This window comes from Polychytrium aggregatum (assembly GCF_025602895.1).
Source record: "Polychytrium aggregatum strain JEL109 chromosome Unknown BJ171scaffold_42, whole genome shotgun sequence".
In the NCBI taxonomy this organism is placed as follows: domain Eukaryota; kingdom Fungi; phylum Chytridiomycota; class Chytridiomycetes; order Polychytriales; genus Polychytrium; species Polychytrium aggregatum.
Genome location: NW_026516244.1, coordinates 162161 through 181483, shown reverse-complemented (window position 1 = coordinate 181483; position 19323 = coordinate 162161). Strand labels below are relative to the sequence as shown.

The 19323-nt window shown below is 57.4% G+C and overlaps 8 protein-coding genes across 8 annotated transcripts; 5 read left to right on the top strand and 3 right to left on the bottom strand.

Annotated features, from left to right (window-relative positions):
* Positions 1 to 78: 78 nt before the first annotated feature.
* On the top strand, positions 79 to 2573 carry BJ171DRAFT_218786 (WD40-repeat-containing domain protein). The gene is made up of 9 exons (XM_053106459.1): positions 79 to 602; positions 836 to 891; positions 1003 to 1076; positions 1190 to 1258; positions 1466 to 1513; positions 1638 to 1800; positions 1901 to 2028; positions 2157 to 2262; positions 2401 to 2573. The coding sequence occupies exons 1-9, from the start codon at positions 293 to 295 to the stop codon at positions 2455 to 2457; spliced, it is 1011 nt and encodes a 336-aa protein (XP_052963224.1). The 5' UTR covers positions 79 to 292; the 3' UTR covers positions 2458 to 2573.
* Positions 2574 to 2720: 147 nt separating this feature from the next.
* Positions 2721 to 7238, bottom strand: BJ171DRAFT_218766 (acyl-CoA dehydrogenase/oxidase C-terminal). The gene is made up of 17 exons (XM_053106458.1): positions 6824 to 7238; positions 6639 to 6735; positions 6361 to 6536; positions 6226 to 6266; positions 5993 to 6117; positions 5753 to 5837; positions 5490 to 5665; positions 5349 to 5381; positions 5206 to 5257; positions 5000 to 5086; positions 4749 to 4900; positions 4417 to 4602; positions 4091 to 4230; positions 3729 to 3964; positions 3418 to 3608; positions 3128 to 3258; positions 2721 to 2942 (listed from the first exon to the last, which is right to left on the bottom strand). Exons 1-17 carry the CDS (start codon positions 6850 to 6852, stop codon positions 2804 to 2806), a joined length of 2076 nt encoding a protein of 691 aa, XP_052963223.1. The 5' UTR covers positions 6853 to 7238; the 3' UTR covers positions 2721 to 2803.
* On the bottom strand, positions 7239 to 8826 carry BJ171DRAFT_218765 (phosphatidic acid phosphatase type 2/haloperoxidase). Its single transcript, XM_053106457.1, has 2 exons — positions 8044 to 8826; positions 7239 to 7827 (listed from the first exon to the last, which is right to left on the bottom strand). The coding sequence occupies exons 1-2, from the start codon at positions 8706 to 8708 to the stop codon at positions 7626 to 7628; spliced, it is 867 nt and encodes a 288-aa protein (XP_052963222.1). The 5' UTR covers positions 8709 to 8826; the 3' UTR covers positions 7239 to 7625.
* A 149-nt stretch (positions 8827 to 8975) lies between these two features.
* BJ171DRAFT_462586 (uncharacterized protein) lies at positions 8976 to 10989 on the bottom strand. Its single transcript, XM_053108522.1, has 6 exons — positions 10807 to 10989; positions 10569 to 10728; positions 10246 to 10391; positions 9875 to 9994; positions 9585 to 9738; positions 8976 to 9454 (listed from the first exon to the last, which is right to left on the bottom strand). Exons 1-6 carry the CDS (start codon positions 10930 to 10932, stop codon positions 9114 to 9116), a joined length of 1047 nt encoding a protein of 348 aa, XP_052963221.1. The 5' UTR covers positions 10933 to 10989; the 3' UTR covers positions 8976 to 9113.
* A 953-nt stretch (positions 10990 to 11942) lies between these two features.
* Positions 11943 to 13592, top strand: BJ171DRAFT_427908 (vitamin B6 photo-protection and homoeostasis-domain-containing protein; the record flags this gene model as incomplete). Its single annotated transcript, XM_053107832.1, has 4 exons — positions 11943 to 12146; positions 12256 to 12361; positions 12478 to 13072; positions 13175 to 13592. 4 exons carry the CDS (start codon positions 11943 to 11945, stop codon positions 13590 to 13592), a joined length of 1323 nt encoding a protein of 440 aa, XP_052963220.1.
* Positions 13593 to 13709: 117 nt separating this feature from the next.
* Positions 13710 to 15164, top strand: BJ171DRAFT_632078 (nucleoside diphosphate kinase; the record flags this gene model as incomplete). The annotated part of the gene is made up of 5 exons (XM_053115642.1): positions 13710 to 13805; positions 14118 to 14215; positions 14376 to 14483; positions 14615 to 14715; positions 14818 to 15164. 5 exons carry the CDS (start codon positions 13710 to 13712, stop codon positions 14997 to 14999), a joined length of 585 nt encoding a protein of 194 aa, XP_052963219.1. The 3' UTR covers positions 15000 to 15164.
* Positions 15165 to 16257: 1093 nt separating this feature from the next.
* On the top strand, positions 16258 to 17737 carry BJ171DRAFT_462580 (uncharacterized protein; the record flags this gene model as incomplete). The annotated part of the gene is made up of 4 exons (XM_053108521.1): positions 16258 to 16300; positions 16508 to 16842; positions 17065 to 17122; positions 17258 to 17737. Exons 2-4 carry the CDS (start codon positions 16553 to 16555, stop codon positions 17735 to 17737), a joined length of 828 nt encoding a protein of 275 aa, XP_052963218.1. The 5' UTR covers positions 16258 to 16300; positions 16508 to 16552.
* A 342-nt stretch (positions 17738 to 18079) lies between these two features.
* On the top strand, positions 18080 to 19228 carry BJ171DRAFT_519260 (uncharacterized protein). The gene is made up of 4 exons (XM_053112327.1): positions 18080 to 18300; positions 18485 to 18599; positions 18763 to 18954; positions 19117 to 19228. Exons 1-4 carry the CDS (start codon positions 18157 to 18159, stop codon positions 19161 to 19163), a joined length of 498 nt encoding a protein of 165 aa, XP_052963217.1. The 5' UTR covers positions 18080 to 18156; the 3' UTR covers positions 19164 to 19228.
* The last annotated feature ends 95 nt before the right edge of the window (positions 19229 to 19323 follow it).

The following is a 19323-nucleotide window of genomic DNA, read 5'->3' as shown; positions in this document are numbered from 1 at the left end:
GCTCGGGCGCTGGTTGGAGCATCGACTCGAGTATTTGATTTGCACACATTGGCTTGCACATCGCCCAGTGCATCGACATCGACATCGACATCGACATCGACATCGAAAGAGCCACGGCCAGCGGTATGATGCCGCCGCCCTTGGATATGGATACCGCCTCGTCAGCAGCGCCTGAAGGATCGACGCCGCGTTCGTTAACAGATGCTCCGGTCCCACACTCGATCCCAGCCCCAGATCGCATCGACCTCCACACCACAACCTATCCATATCCGCACCCTGATCCGAGCCCACTATGGAGCAAACTCCCTTCCAGCTCATCCGAAAGTACCCCAAAACCCAGGGCGACTATGCCATGAGTCTGACTGCCAGCGTCGACCAGACCCTTATCGCCAGCGGCTGGTCGTCGAATCTTGTCACGGTCTATGATCGCTCGTCGCTCAGCGAGATCTTTGAGTTCCAGACAGCGCCCTCGACCGATGCACCCCTGAGCGAAATCAAGTTTGATACCACAAACAGCTCGCTGCTTTGGATTGGATCCAAGGGCGGGCTCATTCAACTCTGGGACCTGCGCTCGCGGGCTGCGCCGGCCTTGACGCTGCAAGGTAGGTCATGCATCATCGCAGATGCCGATTACGACAACACTGCCTCAGCTATGCCGACGTCTCCAGAAGAGGAGTGGCCGCTACTACCACCAACGGCTACCGGACCCGCATCGCCAACGATCTTTGAGCTGTCTGGGATGGAAGGCCTTCAATCACCCATCGGGAACTGCGGCTTACAGTATTGGATTTGTCGGATACTGATGTCGCCCTGGGATTGTCTCGTTCCCATCCAGCCGGAGCACCAGTCCTGTCCTTCGATATCAACGCCAGTCATACACTCCTATCTGCGGTAAGCACTCGCACCTCACCGCCCCGTACCAAATTCCGCTTCCATTACCGCAGCACCGCCAGTCATGCGGTTCGCGGGTCATTCTCAACACGACTGATTACTCTCCACTAGGGCACGGAGCTGCAGAGCTACGAAGGCTTGGAAGAAGACGAACCCGTCGGCGATGCGGCCAAGCTCTGTTTCTGGTAAGTCGGCGGCCCGACGGGTGCTCTTGAGGCTATCGCGCTGTTGCCCCCTGGCACATGTAACGGTGCTCCAAGCGAATATGTGCTCAAACGACCGACATATGGACTTGCAGGGACGTTCGAACGCAGAATGCCTTGGTCGCATTCAACGAAGTCCACTCAGACGATATCACACAAGTGCGGTAAGTTCTGCTCGCTACAACTCAGTCGGGGCGGGTTGTCTGGGCTGTTGTCTCGACAAAGAAAGCAAGCAAGCAAGCAGGGCTGACAGAAACGGAAACCGCGAAGCTTCCTCCCTCACGCTTGCTAGATCCAGCCATTCGCACATCGCCTGCTCCTGAATAACCCTTGGCTTGTGCTTTCTCTGACACCTGCGTTCGGTGCCTCAGCTTCCATCCCACCCACGGCGAGGCCCTCATGACAGGCTCGACAGATGGGTAAATCCACATTTTGTCCGGTCTTGCAGCACATTCGCAGCAGTTTCGCAAGCGATCTGATGTTTTGGCAAGCTCGCTCGGAACTCTCTCTGCGATGAATTGCTCACGCTCAAGCTGCCAACAGCCTCATCAATCTCTACAACCTTGCCACGTTGGTAGAAGACGACTCGCTTTACCAAACATTGAAAGTCGACTCGGTCAGCAAGCTTGGCTACTTTGGGCCGAGCTACGAGTACCTCTACTGCTCCACCCACATCGAAACATTCTCTCTGTGGAACTTCCAGGAGGTATGAATCCAACTGCGCAGCGGCAGGTGTTATCGGCACTCGAGCGAGACTCACACATCGGCACTGCATATGAATCATGGATCGGTCCAAACGATCGTAGGCGGAGGTCATTTCGAGCTACGGTGATATTCGGTCGCTTTCGACGCCGCTTCACAAGATCGACTACATCATCGACTGTCACTACGACCATGAAAGTCAGCGCCTGTTCATGTTCACCGGCTCGCAAGAGTGAGTACACAGACACACCTCATCACTCCCCCGCTGCATGCAGTCGCCTCCACACCACACCCGGGCTCTGTTAGGACGCCTCCAACGAACGGCGCAATGGCCTGACTCGCCCAAACAACCCCGCGCAGAGGAAGCATTGGCATCTCGGACGTCAGCTTGCAATCTGCATCGATTGTGCACACGCTCAACAACGGCCACTCGGATATTGTCCGCGATGTGCTGTGGAACAAGAATGTGAGTGCTTGCCTCGTTCTCGGCTGTCGCAGAACAAACTACGAAGCTGTAGCTGTTGACGACTATCAAACTGGGCACTGCTGTGTCTTGAGCGTGTCGAACTCACAGCCACTTGTTGCTCCCGATCACTTTGCCCAGACGCGCACCATCGTATCTGGCGGCGAAGACGCCACAGTTTGTTTCTGGAGCAACTAGACCCAGTCCCCTTGCATTTGACGAAAATCCACGCCGACCAGGCTCCGAAGCGCATTTGACTTTCCGCCCATCCGTGTTTGGTCGTCAGTGCGCCAGCCGCGACGCAACTGTTGCTGCATGTGCTGTATTGTTCATGTCTATATCGATGCCTTTCGAGGGATCGGTGTGTGCATCCAAACATATCTACGCTCGCTCGCTCACCCGATCCGTGCCGGGGGTTTGGCTACTGAGCTACGAGGAGGGAAATACATCCACAGGCTGCTTTCTTTGCAGGAAACTGACCGTGCATTTTCGCAAGAGGCTGTGGGGAGAGGGGAGGACGGAATGCGCGCTTGTGGGTAGAAGCCTATTCATCGTGCTCCATCTCGATACGCTCGTCGTCAGTGAGCTTGCGGTGCAGCAGCGGGTAGATCTCGCGATCAAAGTACTTGGGAACGGCGCCGGCCTTGTGGGCGCGGTTGACGGTGTTGAAGTACGCCTCGTAGCTGAGAAAGGGGAATCAAGTCAGCATGAAGCCCCGGGACGGCCGTGCGACGGAGCAGACACCAAGATCCAGAGGGCAAGGCAGCCGTATCTCCTCTGTCCTCTGCCATACGTCCTCAATCCTGGTCGCCAGCTATCTATGCGTCTATGCACTCAGTCACTCGAGGTGGGATATGCAAGCACATACATGTTGCCGTCGTAGCGGCCGAGGGGCGAGTTGATCACGTAATCCGAAAAGTTGAACGAGTCGCAGAGTGCGATGGCATCGTTCCGAACGATCTTGCAGAGCTCCGAGACCTTGCCCTTGACCCAGTCCAACTGTATACAGCCGGCGGCTCAGTTAGTAGTGCTAACTACTTGCTCTAGTTACGCCAAAACCTTGCGGATCCGCTCTCGCACACACAAGAATCAGTGAACTCATGGCAGTCGAGAAACGCAGATACCGGCAGCATGGCCCGTATTGGCGGGATCCCTCACCTGCTGGCCAGAGAAGTACTGGTACTGCAAGAATGCGCCGGCGTTCTCTTGGATGTTGTACAATCCGTACAGCCGGCACAAGGTTAGCAGAATGGGCTTGAGGGAGGCCGGGGCCTTGTTGATGCCGTCCTTGAAACGATGGAAGAGGTATCCGTAGGAGTGCATTTTGGCAGCGGCGAGACGGGAGTGTGCTGGATTGAAGCCCGATGACTGTCAGCATAAACGACATTCGCTACGACATGTTTCACTTGAAGCTATCTACGAGACACGGTGCGTCGCTAGGGCTTGCTTCGGTACAGCCGCCAACTTACAGCACTCCTCGTAGGCTTCGTCTTCCTTGAGTCCCTTGGCTCGGAGCGATTCAAACTCATCGCCAGCCTTCTTGACGAGGTTGGCTGAAACGAGGTTGTATGCATTGCCGATGGTCTCCAGATCTTGGATCTCGTCAGGCTGGGTGGCCTGGCATCGGGCACTCAGGACCTGAGTCAGATTGTTGAGGTAGGCAACGCCGCCGTGCTGGATCTTGCCCTTCTTGGCATCTCGGTAGCTAACGATCGGCGTCGATGATTCAAAGTCAGTGTCGCTACTCTCGCCCACCAAATCGCTGGCTGCGGGTGCAGCACTGGATGCACGGCTCCCTATCAGCAGAGTTGAATGCGCGCGATGCACTCACCATCCAATGAGGTATCGACCGGCCTGCAGGGTCAGAATGGTGTTGTCACCCTCCCACGTGCACTGGACGGCAAAGTCCGAGTAGAGCGAGGCGAGGCCGGTGTACGAGGAGTATCCGTGGCCACCGCACGCTTGTCTGCACTGGAGAACGAGCAGCAGCACGTTTCATGCGAGTCAGCAACTGTGAGTGCAGGCGCATGTGGCTGCCTTGGATGAGGGTCGTCCTGAGTTGCAAACACACATAGCACATTGCATCTTACGAAACAAAGCTGGGTTGATCACAGCGCTCACGCAACCGAGCCCAGATGCTGTACCACTCGAGCTCACCTGTTCAATAGTTGCGAGAGCGTTCCAGGTGCAGAAGGCTTTCAAACCTGCGCTGGTGCCGTGGACTTCCTTGAGCTGCTCAAGGATCGTCTGGAGGTTCTTGTCTCCAGGCTTCAAGGTTTGCATGGCGTTGTTCAGCTTCTCGTAGATGCCATAGACCTCGACTCCGGTAAAGTGCATCGCAAACTAGGGCAAAGGCGCGAGTGAGAAACCTGGGATCGTCCTAGCCGATATGTACAACTCAGGGCTGTCGGCTGTGTATGTACAGCCGAAAAACGGTGGCCCAGTCTCGGCCCGGGCTCCACGGCGCTGATGCAATGCGTACTACTCACAGCTTGGGCCAGAAGAGGCAAGAGACGGTGTTGGTGGATGATGTAGTCCAGCAACTTGGTTTCGGGCTCGCCGGCCTTTGCGCCAAACTGGCGACGGATGGCAGCATAACGCAAAGCGATAGTGAGAGCCTTCTTGGAGATATTTCCAGAGTCTTCGATAGAAGTAAGAATGCACTCAGCTGCCATTTCACACGAATGGGACCATGACCACATGTCCGGCAATAGTAGCAGCGATGTTCAGGAGCACTCACCGACAACCATCGTGACTCTGCCTTGGATGAGAGCACCATAGGCAAGCTGGGCAAGTGGAGGCTCGGTGACCACGCCAGCCCGCGAGACTGGCAAATCGATTGGGTCCAGATCGGGATCAGTACGACTCTGTAGTTGTATGTTGACGGCGTGCAAATACGTCCCCCCCCCCAGGCATTCGACCCAAGGAAACATTGACTGCGCCTACCTTTGGCGTGTCTCATGAGCATGTATGATCGAGGAATGCGAACGTGGGTAAACTGAAACACATGGTCGCAGTCAGATACGCTCGGCTCCAGACAGGTGCGAGACGCAACAGCAGCGACATGGGCCCGAAACAGCGAAGCTTACCTGGATCCAGCCGTTATCGGTCCCGTGTCGTCCCTGAAGAGATGAAGGAGGGCTGTCAGTTTGCACGGAGCCGCCTGTCTCGATTTCGATGCCGATTTCGATTTCGATGCAACGGCAGTATCGACCAAGCAAACCACCCACCATCTTGGCGCCAATATCGCCAATGACCACTCCGGGTCTCAGAGCAAAGGTCTTGGGATCGCGGAGGGGCACAATAAAGGTCTTGACTCCATAGCACTTGCCCTTCACAATGAGCTGAGCATAGACACAGGAATGCGTGGCTGACTGTGCTGCACCACCAATCCACCACTTGGTGGCTGTTGTTGTTTTGGATAAGAAAAGATGTCAGGAATACGGGCAATGGCAGGACGGATGCAAGATACCAAGCATCAATGGGCACGGACCTGTGAGTGTCGGGGTGTGGATAACAAACTCATCCGAGGCTTCGTCGTACGTTGCCGTAGTCTCCAAGCCAGCCACGTTTGATCCCTGAAGAGAGCAGAGTGAGCGCAAGCCCAAGGAAGTGCATGGATCGCAGGACAGATGTCAGCGGATGGTTGTCGGCCAGCACCCGGAGAGCAACCAGGAACAGCCGAGACGACTCAGTAACACTGGCCCGGAAGCATTGACCCGCAAATACGTACGTGGCCAAGCTCGGTCATGGCATAGCATCCAATGAGGCCATTGAGGGCAACGGCGCCCTTCTGGACCCAGAACGCAAACTGCTCGGGAGTAGCCTGGCCTTGCAGAGCACCAAAGAAGAGGCCGTCTGTCCAAACAGAGGATATCAGTCACGCAGCAGGAAGCAAGGGCAACTTGTTGGCAGAACCCAGTAACGCATAGGCACCAGTCCTATACTCGACAGCTGGCTACGTACAGTGCACTCCAATGCGAGTCCAAGTGCCGGGGTCCACCAAACTGAAGGAAAGGTCAAAGAAGAATGGAACAAAGGTTAGTGGATCCGCAGATCGTTGGACTGCATCGACGGTGCGATTCAGAGCCTGGGGAGTACCTCAGAATGGAGAGTCTGATTTTGAAGAAGCTGACGGGCTCGGAGGAGACAAAATGAGCCGCACGGCGCACTTTGGCCATGGTGCGCTCTCTAATTTCATCAAAGGTGAGATCGTTGTGATCCTCGACCTTGAAAATGGGGTCGCGCTCGAGCTGGAGGCTCAGACGCTCCTTCAGCTAGCGGGCCCAAGGAGGAAGAGTGAAATTAGATGAGCTGGGCCCGAGCTGCGACGCCATCGAGTGGAATAGACAGGCGGAATTGCAGCTGTGAAAACCAACCTCGGTCTGCTTCTCGCCGCCATCGAGGAAATAGGTCATTTCTCGAACTGGAAAGGTGGCCCGCAGGCGCTCCTCCTGGAGGCTCGACTGGGGCGAGCTGGATAGCACAGCATAGCACAGCACAGGAGGCAATTAGTATAGCGCAGCAACATACGGAGCTGCCGCTCTCGCGATCAAGCACCTACATCACGGTCTTGGGAGCCGGCGTCGACATGGGTGAGTGGGTAGATGAAGAGGAAGATCACTTGAAGAGGAGAGCAGCGGAAGACAAACGACAAGCCCGGATGTGCGTGCGAGCGCCGTGCACGAGCGAAACGACGGGGTATTTATGGGTTGATTGAAGGGAGCCTCGATCAGGCTCGTCCTGGCCGTGCTCTGGCCAGCAGGCAGCCAGCGGCAGCCAGGAATCGGTCGGCTCTGCAGGGCATTGTCGATGGCATCTTCAGCTGACAGCCGGAGAAGTTCCCACGCCCTCAGCGCCGCATGTGAAAAGCGCACGTGTGTGTGTGTGTATGCCAGGACCAGGTTGTGGGCCAGACGGATGGCATGATGCCCAACAGAGCGAGATGTGTCGGAGAGGCCGAGGTCCACACGGCAGCGAGATGATACGACCGTTGGCTGCTGGCCTGGTATCGGCCGCGACGGTGTGCTTGGTGCAATGCCGGCGGCTCTGGCTCTGGCTCTGGTGGACTGATTGCTCCCTCCTCCAAAGTTGGCGCCGTGTGGGTCGCTTCCTGCTGCCTGCTGCCTGCACAAAGCAGGTCAGCAGATGGCCTCGTCGTCGGCAGAAAGGAGCAGCTGGCTCAGCTGGCCGGAAGAAAGGGGCATATCGGCACTTGCACAGCGAAAGCGTGCGCTGTGGACTGGGTGCCGAGATTGCCCGTCCTGCTGTGGCTTCGGTCGGCCTGCTCCCTCCGTCATCAGGACAAGATGTCTTGCGGTACCGCACATGGTCCAGTCTCTGGCTGAAAGGCCGCGCGCTGTATTCTACGAAACCAGACGGAGACGGTCGTCAAAGTTGAAAGAATCCTCCGAGGGCCGGCCTCCCTCGACATCGGCCAGATCGGGCTGCTGCTGGTGGCTCGGCAGTCTTGCCTTGAAGTGGGCTCGGTAGCCAACGACAGCCATAAACACGCCAAAGAGCGAGCCGGTCATGACATCGGTTGGATGGTGGATGTACTGCTGGGTCCTGGGCACAAGCAAAGAGCCGAACGTCAACGGCAGCCAGTTTTCATGCCGAAAGTCCCACATCCAAGGCCGGGTTCCGAACACATACGCAAGCGAAGGAGTCACATCTGCACATCTGCACATCTGCACATCTGCACATCTGCACATCTGCACATCTGCACATCTGCACATCTGCATCTGCATCGCCCAGTCGCAGCAACCTGCGTGCTCGACTCACCTCGAGATTGCAATGTAGGATGGAATCAGGAACAGCATGATGATCAGGGTCAGTCGGAAGGCCAGGCCGCGCGGCTTGGTTTGGTGGGCAAAGATACCGAGTGCGTCCGAGAGATAGAGCGCCAGGAAGGTAAAGCCTGCAAACGAAAAGCTCGAGTGGCCCGAAAAGAACGACCGTCGCCCGTCCAGGATCAGAGCCGGGTCACCCGTGCAGGCATGGGTCTCGGCGCTCCATCTGCATCGATCCAAAAAGTCCGGGCGCAGGCGGCCAGCCCAGTTCTTGACCACGTCCGTAAACAGCGACGTCAGCTCGATCGTCAGCACAAACGGCAGGCAAAAGTCATGGACCGTCACCAGGAACGTGGCCAGCGCCCACTTGTGGCCTCGACCTGCGACGGCGCTCGCTCCGTAAGCAGCCTTGATGGCGGCAAAGATGGTGACCACGGCGATGGGGACGCCGACGGTGACGGCAAATGCCGTGGCCATTGGTACAATGTCGGTCTTCCAGTGCGGATGCGACAGGTCCGGGTCGTTGGGATCAAAGGGACGTTCAAAGGGGTGGATTTTGTTCGTGAGCCCGATGCTGACGACAACGATGACCACGGCGGCGTAGTCGTAAAGATTCTCGGGCTTGAACCATTCAAGTCCGTAGGGCTGGGAGGACATGGCTGCTCGCTGGTCGGTCAATGGGCTGGCTGGCTGGTCGAGACGTCGATGGGCGTGCAGATGAAGGAGAAGGAAAGCCTTGGGTCGAAGGGATGAACGCCACCAGGCTGGGCTGCTGGCCCCATCGTGATTGTCTGCACCACCACCCGATTGCAATCGCAGCCTCGACGCACCGAAGCAGACTCCTGATTCAGGGACCGGCCTCAATGCACTTCCGCTCCCCTGCCGTGCACATATGCCATAGCATGCTTCACAGCACAGGACGAATGTCACTCCACCACTTGGATCTCTGTTCACAGTGTGCACTCCCACGGCAGCCGACAGCGGATGGCCTTTGGCATTGCACTGCATTTGTTGCAAGTGGCCTGCTCGCCATTCTCTCTTCGAAGTGGCGGGCCGGTGAGCTCACTGCAGTCGCCAGTTCAGGGTCTTGCCAGCCATGAAGGGAACAAGTGCGCGCTCCTGGCCCTCATCATCGGTAAAGTGGATCTCCTTGGCGATGGTGAAGGGCTCGCGCACGAGCACGGCAACGGACTCGGATGAGGCTTGAGCGACGCCGTAGAATCTGCGACCATTCTCGCAAGCAAAGTGTCGCAGTTGGTCCAGAGCACCGAAGCTCTCGAGGATATGGGCCAGGTAGGGCAGGACGTGAGGGCCGGTGAAAACGCCGGCAGCGGCCGATGGGCCTTCCTTGAGATGGCGGGGGTGGGGAGCCGAGTCGGTGCCGAGGAAGAATCGGGGATGGCCTGTATAAAGTCGGGCCAGGTGCATGAGCAACGATGACCATGGCGCTTTCCAATATAGAGAGGCCAAGTGGCTGCAGGGCGGATATGCATGTGAATATGCATGTGCTGTAGATCCGGAGAGCGGACTCACCAGACTTGATTACTCTGCGCAGGGCCTCTCGGTCGTGTGGGAACTTGGCCACAGGCTTGCAAAAGTGGTGGCACTGGCCAGCCCAGTCATCAACGACGAGGGTGAGGTGGTGGAGGGTAATGGTGCATCCGACGGTCTCGCCGAGACTCTCGACCTGGGGGTGGGCCACCGCATATGCGGTGATAGAAAGGTCAGTCGGGGGACAACGTCGTGTCGGCAACCAACCAGGCAAGATAGGGTGATGATGCGATGATGTGATGATGTGATGTGTGGGTGCAGCTGGAGCATACCACTTCGACGGCCGCCTTTGTGGTGGCGTGCTCAAGAACAATCTTGAGCTTGGGAAAGTCGCGATGCAGCTCCTTCAGATGCGTCAGGAAACGCTCCTCTGCATTCATAACGCAGACGTCCTGTGTCGAAAGCGAGATTGAGCACGCAGGGCCAGAGCAGTAGGCTTGCGGATATCCAGGTGCAGTCGATCACTCCATCAGCTCACGAAACCCATCGGCTCAGCGTCCGTGCGCTCGGTCCTCCTCCTCGCTGATCGCCCATACGCACAGCATCGTATCTGTCTCGTATCCACCGATTTGATCTAATCTGTCCGATAGCTCGCTGGCACTGTCGGCGGTCCCACGCGCCAGACATTGGCCGGCACACCTACGTTATTGGGGTCGCTTGGAATCTCGCCGTGGAGGTTCAAGACCATGTTGTTCTCCTCCATAGCCTTGAAAACAGGATAGTAGGTGGTGTAGCTTTCGATACCGCTATCACTGTTGGTCGTGACGCCTCTGGGGTATGACTTGACGCCTGTGTCGTTTCGATGCATTCCGTTCGATGGTGGGCCAGCCTGAAGTCAGAGTCGGGTCGGGCGGCTCTGTTGCATCGATTTGCGCATACTCGGAGACGAGTTGTTCGTTGACTACTCGGTCCCACGCCTGCCCACGCACGTCAGCCCACGCACGTCTGCCATGGCTATGATCTCACCAGCGACGCCCGCTTTGGCGGCCTTGTGGATCTCGTCGGGAGTCAGCTCAGGACCCAGATACAGCGTCATCATGAACTCGACGCCGGGCGCAAGCGCCTCCAGCTCGGCCTTGTAGGCTAGTGCCTGTTCGGTGTTGCTGATCGGGGGCTTCAGGTTGGGCTGCAGATGGGGTGCAGGAAAAGCGCTATTAGCGGGTCATGAGCAGCATCGGCGATGCCGTCCAGCAAACCGCCTTACCATCACATACGCAAGACCGACACCCGATGGCTTCAGAAGAGGTGTGACGGCCCGCATGAGAGCACCCTGTCTCAGATGGGTGTGGAAGTCGTCGGCGAGCGGGACCGAGAGCGTTGAGACGGACATTTTTCGGCTATGGGCGTGCGGGCTGGTCCAGGGCGATGCGGATGATGCAGACCAAGCTGACAGCGATGCCAAACAGCAGCCTCGCGCAAAGGAAGAAAAGCCAGAGCCCCGGCACTGCGCAGCCATGGCTGCGCGCAGGGGAGGAACATCAGCTCAAGCAGACCGATGAGAGACGGCCAGGAAGATGCTGGCGCTGAGATGGAGGAGGACGACGGGGTAGTGCTGGTGGTGCGATGCAGTGCAGTGCGATGCAGTGCAGTGCGATGCAATTCGATACGATGCAGTGCAATGCAATTCGATGCGATGCAATTCGATACGATGCAGTGCAGTGGGTGGCCTGCAGGAGGGCGATGAGACTGCTTGCATCCGATCAGGCCGCGGCGAGCGGTCAGAGTCAACATCGCTGTTCTCGACCGACTGTTCCATCGAGATCGTCGTCGATGCCGGGCGTGCGGGCGGCAGCCATCTGCTCCATGTCTGCCGTGGTGTGTCGAAGGACGCCAGGAACCAACCAACAGCCCGGGCAAGCCGAGCTTGCCTGCGCTGGGGCTGCCCTCCTCCTTGGTCTTCGGGGCAGCTGCGATGGTCTGCGCCTGCACTGTCTTCCCTGGATCTACCGCATCGCATCGGTTTCTGCACCGTGCAGACCCTCGCCCGACCAGCCGCCGCCACCCTGTGCAGTCCTGTCTTTGAAGCCCAACGCATCCATGCAGGCTCTCTGTCGCCCTCACAGTCCCTGGACAGCCATCCGTGCGATAGGCTGGCCACAGCGTTGTCTGAACAAGCATCTCGCTACCGGCACCCAGGCCTCGTCCTCATTGCGCCGCTCAGGATGGCCTCTGCGGTGGCAGCGGGGCCTCTCGACGATGCCGGAGCCACAATCTGCCTCGCCAACACGGGCAGCAGGCACGATCACCGAGACCATCTACGGGCGGAAACGGGTGTACTTTGGCGGACCCTCGGCCGGCCAAGACCGATCCCTGGGCTGGGGCTGGCAAGATGAAGTCGACATGTCCAAAGCCGCTGTTGCCGAGCCGGCTCGGTCAGCGACCAGCAGGAGCCAGCACGGCTTTCGCATCGGCGACTGGATTCCGCGCTCGGTGAACATCTGGGTTCGGACCATGTTCTTGCCGGTCGGCTATCCCGACTCGGTGCATTCCTGCTACACGGCCGTGCACAAATGGCAGTTCGTCGAGACATTTCTCGGAAGCATGGTAGCGTATACTGCAGTCACTGCGTGGCTCGGCGTGTCAATGCCGCACCGCCGCTGTTTTGGCTGACCATGCCCATCGTCTCGATACTGACACATGCATCTGTTGCAAGGTCTCGGTCCTGTGCAGCGAGGCCATGCTCGAGTCGCTTGGCGTGGGAACAGCCGCTGCCGCTGGCGGTGCTGTCGCAATCCAGTGGATGCTCAAAGACGGCTTTGGTATGTGTCGTCTGCGGCGCCTTCTTCTGCATTGGGAGTGTCATCGCTGTCGTCCTCGAGCTGACGATTGGTCCTTTGCTCGATCGATCAACCACGGCTTCTATGGCCGATGACAGGCGAAATCGGAAAGCTCCTGTTCATTCACTACTCGGCAAAGTCATTTGACTCGCACCCAAAGTCTTGGAAGATGGTGGGCGAGGCGGCCTGCCTCCTGGGCTCGACCACGCAACTATCAACGATCCTGGCACCCGGCTATCTGTTCCTGCCTCTGGCGTCGCTGGGATATTGCCTGAGAAGCATCCACTTTTCGATCTGGAATGCCACCCACATGACTTTTACTCGCAACTTTGCCAACTCTGGAAATGTCGGCGACATTGTGGCCAAGGACGACTCGCAAATGTCGCTGGCCCACCTCTGCGGCATGGTTGCCGGCGTGAGTACACTGGCCATATCCCACTCGCCGTGGTTTCTCTTCGCCTCGTTCTTCACTCTGGCCCCGGTCCACTATTATTGCACATACAAGCTCGTGAACGCCATCCAGTTTGAGGTCTTCAACGAGGCCAAGCTCGGACTGGTGACTCGCGAGTACGTCAAGTCGGGCCAAGTCATGACCATGCTCGAGATCCAGCCCAAAGAGATCATGTTTGGCGAGTGGGCCAACCCTAAGGAGCTGATTCCAAAGATAGTGATGACTCGGCCAATCTCCAAGGTGTTTTCGAGTTACGAGACGCTGCGCGGCACATGCGCTGTTCTCAAGGTGATGAGGACCGAAACAGCCCCGCATGTGTCTGTTGGCAGACCCGGCCGAGGCAGTCCTTGGCTGACCTTCTCTCACTCTCACTCGTTATGCCCCTTTACTCACGCTCTGCCGGTCGGTTGGTCCCTCCAGGGAGAGCGCTACTTGCTGGGATTCTCGGCTCGAGACCAGAGCGTTGCCGTCGTGCTCCATATTGACGCAGAAGCGGATGACATTCTCAAGGCCTATCTTCATGCCATGAAGTACCACGCCGAATGGAGCCACCGCAAGCCAGACATGGATAACGCTCGCCATTTGGAGATCCTGGCCGAGACATACGAGTGGATGGGCAGTAACTTTGATACCTTCAGGACCGAGCTGGACATCAAAGGCTGGAACTGCGACGTTGTCTTCTTCATGGACTCGGGCCATCGCGCTGAGTGGGAGAGACGGCCTGACATTTGTGCCAATCAGGGCTGCGCGGGCAGTGAATGACGATCTTCGTGAAGATGATGAATCGGCTGCGACCACACAACCATCCAGCCCCGACAAGTCTCTGTCTCGCCCACCCACCCCCATCAATCCAGCATTGCATACGCCGTGCCGCGCGCCATGGACAGATTCGTTGTCTTGCTCAAGCCTGATGTCGCTGACCAAGAGGATGAGATTGTGTATCTCATGAGACACCGCGCAATGAACATCGTGAACGTGAGTTTGTCTCGGGTGCGACGCTGAATGAGCATTGCATCGTGTCTCAGACGCAGAATATAGATCCGCTGCTTTCGCCCACCTGCAATGCAGCGATGACCATACACCTCGATCGACTCGTTCGATTTTCGATGCAACGGAGCGTGATGTTTCGATGGCATGTTCGAATGCAATGGCACAGCCCGATGCGACGCCATATTCAAACTCGATGGCATATTCTGACGCGATGGCATATTCCGATATGGTGATTCGCTTTGATATCCGCACACTGCCCGCGAATCCTTCCATCGGGCCTGCCTTCCTATCCGCCAGCGCAGACGTATCCTGCTTACGCGTGAGCAGGTCGAAGAATACTATATCGATTACATGGGCGACGAGGGATTCGATTTGCTTCTGGAGTTTATGACCAGGTTGAGATTCATGCTGCTGTTTCCCATCTGCTCTGGTGACCCCGTGGCTGCTCATCGTGCGATCCAATCTCGACAGACGGGGCTGCTACCTTGTGAGCGACTTTGCTGAAACAAAAGCTCACACATTGTATGTCTGTCTGTCCCGCGCCTCCGTCGATAGCGGGCCGGTGGTGGCACTCTTAGTCGAGAAAGCAGGCGGCATCGAGGACTCCAAAGAGTTTATTGGTCCGCACGACCCGGTGGAGGCCAAGATATCCCATCCAGACAGGTGCATCTGCAAGTGCCTTCTCGACGCCGAGTTTGGGCAATCTGATTGTGCATGGATTTCAGCGAGGCTGGGTGGCTCGATTGTGGGTGGATGTGATATGGACGTTAACCCAAAGCAACCTCACTCACCAGCCTAAGGGCGATCTACGGCGTCGATGTCTTGCGAAATGGCTTCTATGCGAGCGAGAGCCACGAAGTGGCTTTGTTGGACATCAAGTTCTTCTTCCCAGAGAGTGAGCTGCTCTGACCGCAACTCGATGCTGCCTTGCGTGGATATGGCTCTCTGTCTCCTACTGATCGCGGTGCTTTCGATGCTCCCGATGGTCTGACAACAGTGTGGATCGAGCCCTTGTTGAGCAAAGATCGGGCAAAGATATACCTGGAGTCATCGCTTTACCCTGTCCTGACCCAGGGACTGACCCAGCTGTGCAAAGAAAAGCCCGAGAACCCAACGACGTGGCTGGGAAACTGGCTGATCGAAAACAATCCCAACAAGCCCAAGGTTGTTCTGCCATAGAGGCATTCGGCGATCGGTTCACGATCGAGAGGCATTCAATTTTGTGGCGAACGCAGGGATGGTGGTGCGGTGGGTCGGAATCGGAGGGAGGCTCAATCGTCTGGACATGCGGCTTCCGGGAATACTCAAAATCGTATTAGAGAAAATGACTAGGACAGGGAAGTGGCTAGATGTGCACGCACCGCCTTCCATCCCATCCCATCCCATCCCATCCCATCCCATCCCATCCCTCCATACAGCAAAACAAAGATTGTATCGTCGTCCTGTTTCAAAATAAATTCGCTGTAGAGCACCTCGCGGTTCCCAAATCATCGTCGTGGAGATACCTAGACATGCAGTTCATCGTTGCTCTGCGGACACTTGCTCGGCAGCAACCTGATTCTGCCGGAAGGCAGTATGGACATCTCGGCGTGCTCTTGCGACATTCCCAACGTTCTCGACGACAGAGGCTCAGAAAGGTTTCGCGGACGCTATAGGCTTTTGCTGATAGACGGCCCTCCGAAGGGTCTGATTCAGAGCCTGACCTTCTGCGGAGAACACTGGGGCTGGAACACAGCAACAGTGCCGACAGAGGACAGCGTTTCAAGTGGGCGAGCCACCCCCCGCGACAGCACAGGGCCCTGTCCCAAAGATATCAAGAGCTGGAGACCAAGCCGAGTCCACCCGACAGCGCTGCACTCCGTTCGTCGGCCACCTCCTTTGCTCCGATATCGGGCTGCACTCTCGCGACGTCAGCGGCCACCATTTGTCAACCCTCGGTCACCAGCCACTCACAATCATCAACTCAATATCTTCTGCAGCTCCAACTACAACTCATGGGTGTCGAAGATTGCGAAAGCGACCAGTGTCTGTGCCGGCTATGCAACTGCGGCAAGCACAAGATTTGCTGCAAACCGCCGCGCCTGGGCGACAACCACATGGATTGCGAGACAGGTAATCCGGCCCGGCCCGGCTACGGACAAGCGCTGTGCGTAGTTGGTCTGGTGCAGTGACCACTATTAACCCTGCTTCTGATGCACCGACCTGTCTCTGCCACCGACAAAGAGTACAACAAGAACTACATCAAATATTCTCAGGCTAAATGCATCCGAGTCAGACCCCCCGTGCTCGTAGCCGGCGGGGGTGAGTTCTCCGACTCGACCGAGAAGTAAGCCCTCGATGAGCCCTGGACTCGATGGCTGTGGGCACCAGTGCGGTTTGTTGGATCACGAAGCCACTAACAGCTCTCTCAAATCGCATGCTTGTGGTGGAACCTCAGTCGAGACAAGTTTACCGCACACCAGCTTCCTCCTCCCATCTTGGTAAGGCAAAAGTGGTGACAGGCGCAGCTCAAGAGCATGTTTGCGGGCACAACTGACCAGGGGCTAGGTGAGGGATGTAAGTCTTGCTACGATTCGAGAAGCAGCCAGCCTGCTGAGAGTAAAGCTTCTCCGCTCTGCCTTGGAAACCATCTGCATCTGCATTTGCGTCTGCATTGGCATCCGCATCGACTACCGAACCACTGCCAGATCAAGAAAGGAGAGTACGTGCCCAACCCGGCAGTGTTCGACGGCATGACAACACAGCGACAGGACTATCGCCCCTGGCCGCTGACCAAAATCGAACAGCGGCCCCACGAACCCTGGGTCAGCTCCTCTGGCAAGTTCGATGGGCTCACCACAAACAAGGCTGCCTTCCAAAGCTTCACGGTCCCCCCGAGGTTGGCTCCGGAGCCCCGAAAGTACTTGCGCAGCGTCGCCAAGTTCGAGGGTGTATCGACACACGCCGCCGACTACAAAGCCTGGCAGATTGCTCCATTTATCGTGCACCAAACCAACCAAAGGCACATCTACGAAGAAGACAGGTGAGACAAAGCTGCCGCGAAGGGCTATTTGTCGGAGCGAAGCAGGGATGGGAGCGGAGCGTTCCGTTAGAGCCGATTTCTTTGCACCGCCAGCAAGCTCAGGGCCGCCGACGCAGCCCGATGGCGCATGCTCCCAGGAGCTTGCCGACCCCGAAATGCGGTGCTTGGCTCTGAATCCTATCGGTCTCGTCCATGTGCCGACATGCCATCGTGCCAATGCAGAGACTTCAAGTCGACGACCGCTGCGACCTACGTGGGCCACCAGCCTCCCAGAGAGCCGGTAAGGCTTACTTGCTGAAGGGACAGTGGCTGAACCCTGTGCATTTAGGCATCGGCAGCCACCGCTTATGCACTACGGCTACATGCGAGGCACACTCGTTCACACATCGCCATAACCAACCCCTTCGTTTCGCAGATCAAGGTGCAAACATACGAGCGGCCACCACCCCTCAAGCTCGAGAGCGTCACCACGAACCGCGAAGCTTTCCAAAAGTGGCCGATGCCGCCAAAGCTCATCTCTCCAAAGAACCACCTTGCAGCCTCCAGTGGGCCGTTCTACGGACTGACGACCTACAACGACACCTTCACCCCCAAGAGCATCGAGCGCAAGGTTAAGGTGCGATCCCACTATGCCATGAAGCCAACAAAGTTCGATGCAACGAGTACACATCGCGCCGACTACACGGGAGAGCCCTGTGCAAGCCCCAAAGTACTGGACTTTAGACCCCGGGCAAGGTATATCCCGACCGAAGACGATCGGGACTTTCTTACCACCACAAAAGCACAGCATGACGAAAAGCCTCTTCCGCTCTGCAAGGTGGCCGAGTTGATGAAAGGCAAAGAAGCCGAGCTGAGGAAAGATGGACACATGTACTTGAAGGTGGCGAATGCTTAGGTGCCCCAGGCTACAAGTCGCTAGCCGGAAACCGCAAGCAGAGATACTTTGCAGTTGTGTGTGCCGAACCTCGGGGTGTTGTGTGTATGCCGTTGGGCGACCTGTTCGACGGACCTCCACCGCTGCCCCGAGCCTTCTTGTCCGCTGACAAGCCAAAGCCTGGCTCCGTCCGCCAATATACCCACAATCTGACGACCTGCTGCCGCTGGAGCCATCCGGCCTGATCGCCCGGTCCCCAGCGACCCCCCGGCTGCCAGATTCCCAGATCCACATGTCCACGTGAGCCGCTGGCGCCAAAACTCAGACCGACCGCCGCCGCGCCGGCCGTCGTCTGCAAGGGCCGGTGCTGGGAGATCGACCCTGTCTTGCCGGACGATCGCCCCCTTTCCAGCCAGCCAACACAGCCGTCTGCGCCCGCCATGAGTCTCCTCTACAGCAACACCAAGCAGAAGCGGCGCCAGGCTCGGCCCGAGCTCACCGATGAGCAAAAGCTGGAGATCAAGGAGGCCTTTGAGCTGTTCGACACGGACAAGGACAACGCCCTGGACTATCATGAGCTCAAGGTCGGCAGGCCGGAGCCGCACCGATCGCAGCGCGGGAGGACGGCCGCAACTGAGAATGGATCTGCAGCCACCGGAGTGATCGGTGGCCTGCGAAGCGCTGAAGCGCATCGAGCATAGCCGAGCGATCATGGTGGTCGGATGAGCCTGCCCCGTCATTCACATTCGCTCCGCCCTCCTGGTGTAGGTCGCCATGCGCGCCCTCGGCTTTGACGTCAAGAAGGCCGACGTGCTGAAAATCATTCGAGAGCACGACAAGAGCGGGCAGGGACTAGTCGAGTTTGAGGATTTCAACAAAGTCAGTGAGTATCGCTCCATGCCTGCCTCCTTCTCCCTCCGCCTGCCCTCTCCTCCCTACGTCTGCCTCCTCCCTCAATGGCGGACATTCTTCATCCGCTCCCGCCCCCTTCGTGTTCCAGTCTTGTCGGCGTTGCGTTGATGAGTCCTATCCATCCGCTTGCACAGTGACCGAACGCATTCTCGATCGCGATCCGATCGAGGAGATCCGCAAGGCATTCCAGCTCTTTGATGACGACAACACGGGCAAAATCACTCTCCGGAATCTGCGCCGGGTCGCCAAGGAGATCGGTGAAAACATGGATGACGAAGAGCTCCAGGCAATGATCGACGAGTTTGATCTGGATCAGGATGGGGAAAGTAAGTCTCGCCGTTGTGTGGCTGATGCGTCCTGGCCATATGGATGAATCGACGAATGGAGTACATCATAGGCTTCTCCCCCCCGGTCTCCTATCGATTCAGGGATTCAAAGATATTCTATTAACATCGCCTGCCCCCGATTGCACCGACGACCCTGCCCAGTCAACGAGCAAGAGTTCATTGCCATCATGAACGACAGCCACGAGTAGCTCTTGCCTGAGCGAATGTACCACTACAGCATCGACATTCAATATACATACACTTCCATAGCCAACACACTCGCTGCCGTGCTCTAGTCGTCGGCCGTGCATCCTTGGCCGTGCACGGCGCGAATGCATGACAGACGCTTGACGGATGCCGGCCACAGCG

What these genes read in the sequence shown, in the direction of transcription:
- BJ171DRAFT_218765 (XM_053106457.1), bottom strand. Translation starts at nt 8,708, where the DNA reads ATGTCCTCCCAGCCCTACGGACTTGAATGGTTCAAGCCCGAGAATCTT. An exon ending in TCCTACATTGCAATCTCGAG is followed by an intron (nt 7,828 to 8,043) that starts GTGAGTCGAGCA and finishes GCTTGTGCCCAG; the next exon opens with GACCCAGCAGTACATCCACC.
- BJ171DRAFT_218786 (XM_053106459.1), top strand. Translation starts at nt 293, where the DNA reads ATGGAGCAAACTCCCTTCCAGCTCATCCGAAAGTACCCCAAAACCCAG. An exon ending in ATGACAGGCTCGACAGATGG is followed by an intron (nt 1,514 to 1,637) that starts GTAAATCCACAT and finishes AGCTGCCAACAG; the next exon opens with CCTCATCAATCTCTACAACC. An exon ending in CTCTGTGGAACTTCCAGGAG is followed by an intron (nt 1,801 to 1,900) that starts GTATGAATCCAA and finishes AAACGATCGTAG; the next exon opens with GCGGAGGTCATTTCGAGCTA.
- BJ171DRAFT_218766 (XM_053106458.1), bottom strand. Translation starts at nt 6,852, where the DNA reads ATGTCGACGCCGGCTCCCAAGACCGTGAT. An exon ending in GCTCATGAGACACGCCAAAG is followed by an intron (nt 5,087 to 5,205) that starts GTAGGCGCAGTC and finishes TCGATTTGCCAG; the next exon opens with TCTCGCGGGCTGGCGTGGTC. An exon ending in CAGAGTCACGATGGTTGTCG is followed by an intron (nt 4,901 to 4,999) that starts GTGAGTGCTCCT and finishes CTTCTATCGAAG; the next exon opens with ACTCTGGAAATATCTCCAAG.
- BJ171DRAFT_519260 (XM_053112327.1), top strand. Translation starts at nt 18,157, where the DNA reads ATGAGTCTCCTCTACAGCAACACCAAGCAGAAGCGGCGCCAGGCTCGG. An exon ending in TGGACTATCATGAGCTCAAG is followed by an intron (nt 18,301 to 18,484) that starts GTCGGCAGGCCG and finishes CTCCTGGTGTAG; the next exon opens with GTCGCCATGCGCGCCCTCGG. An exon ending in TCTGGATCAGGATGGGGAAA is followed by an intron (nt 18,955 to 19,116) that starts GTAAGTCTCGCC and finishes GACCCTGCCCAG; the next exon opens with TCAACGAGCAAGAGTTCATT.
- BJ171DRAFT_462586 (XM_053108522.1), bottom strand. Translation starts at nt 10,932, where the DNA reads ATGTCCGTCTCAACGCTCTCGGTCCCGCTCGCCGACGACTTCCACACC. An exon ending in TTCCAAGCGACCCCAATAAC is followed by an intron (nt 9,995 to 10,245) that starts GTAGGTGTGCCG and finishes CTTTCGACACAG; the next exon opens with GACGTCTGCGTTATGAATGC. An exon ending in GCGCAGAGTAATCAAGTCTG is followed by an intron (nt 9,455 to 9,584) that starts GTGAGTCCGCTC and finishes GACTTTATACAG; the next exon opens with GCCATCCCCGATTCTTCCTC.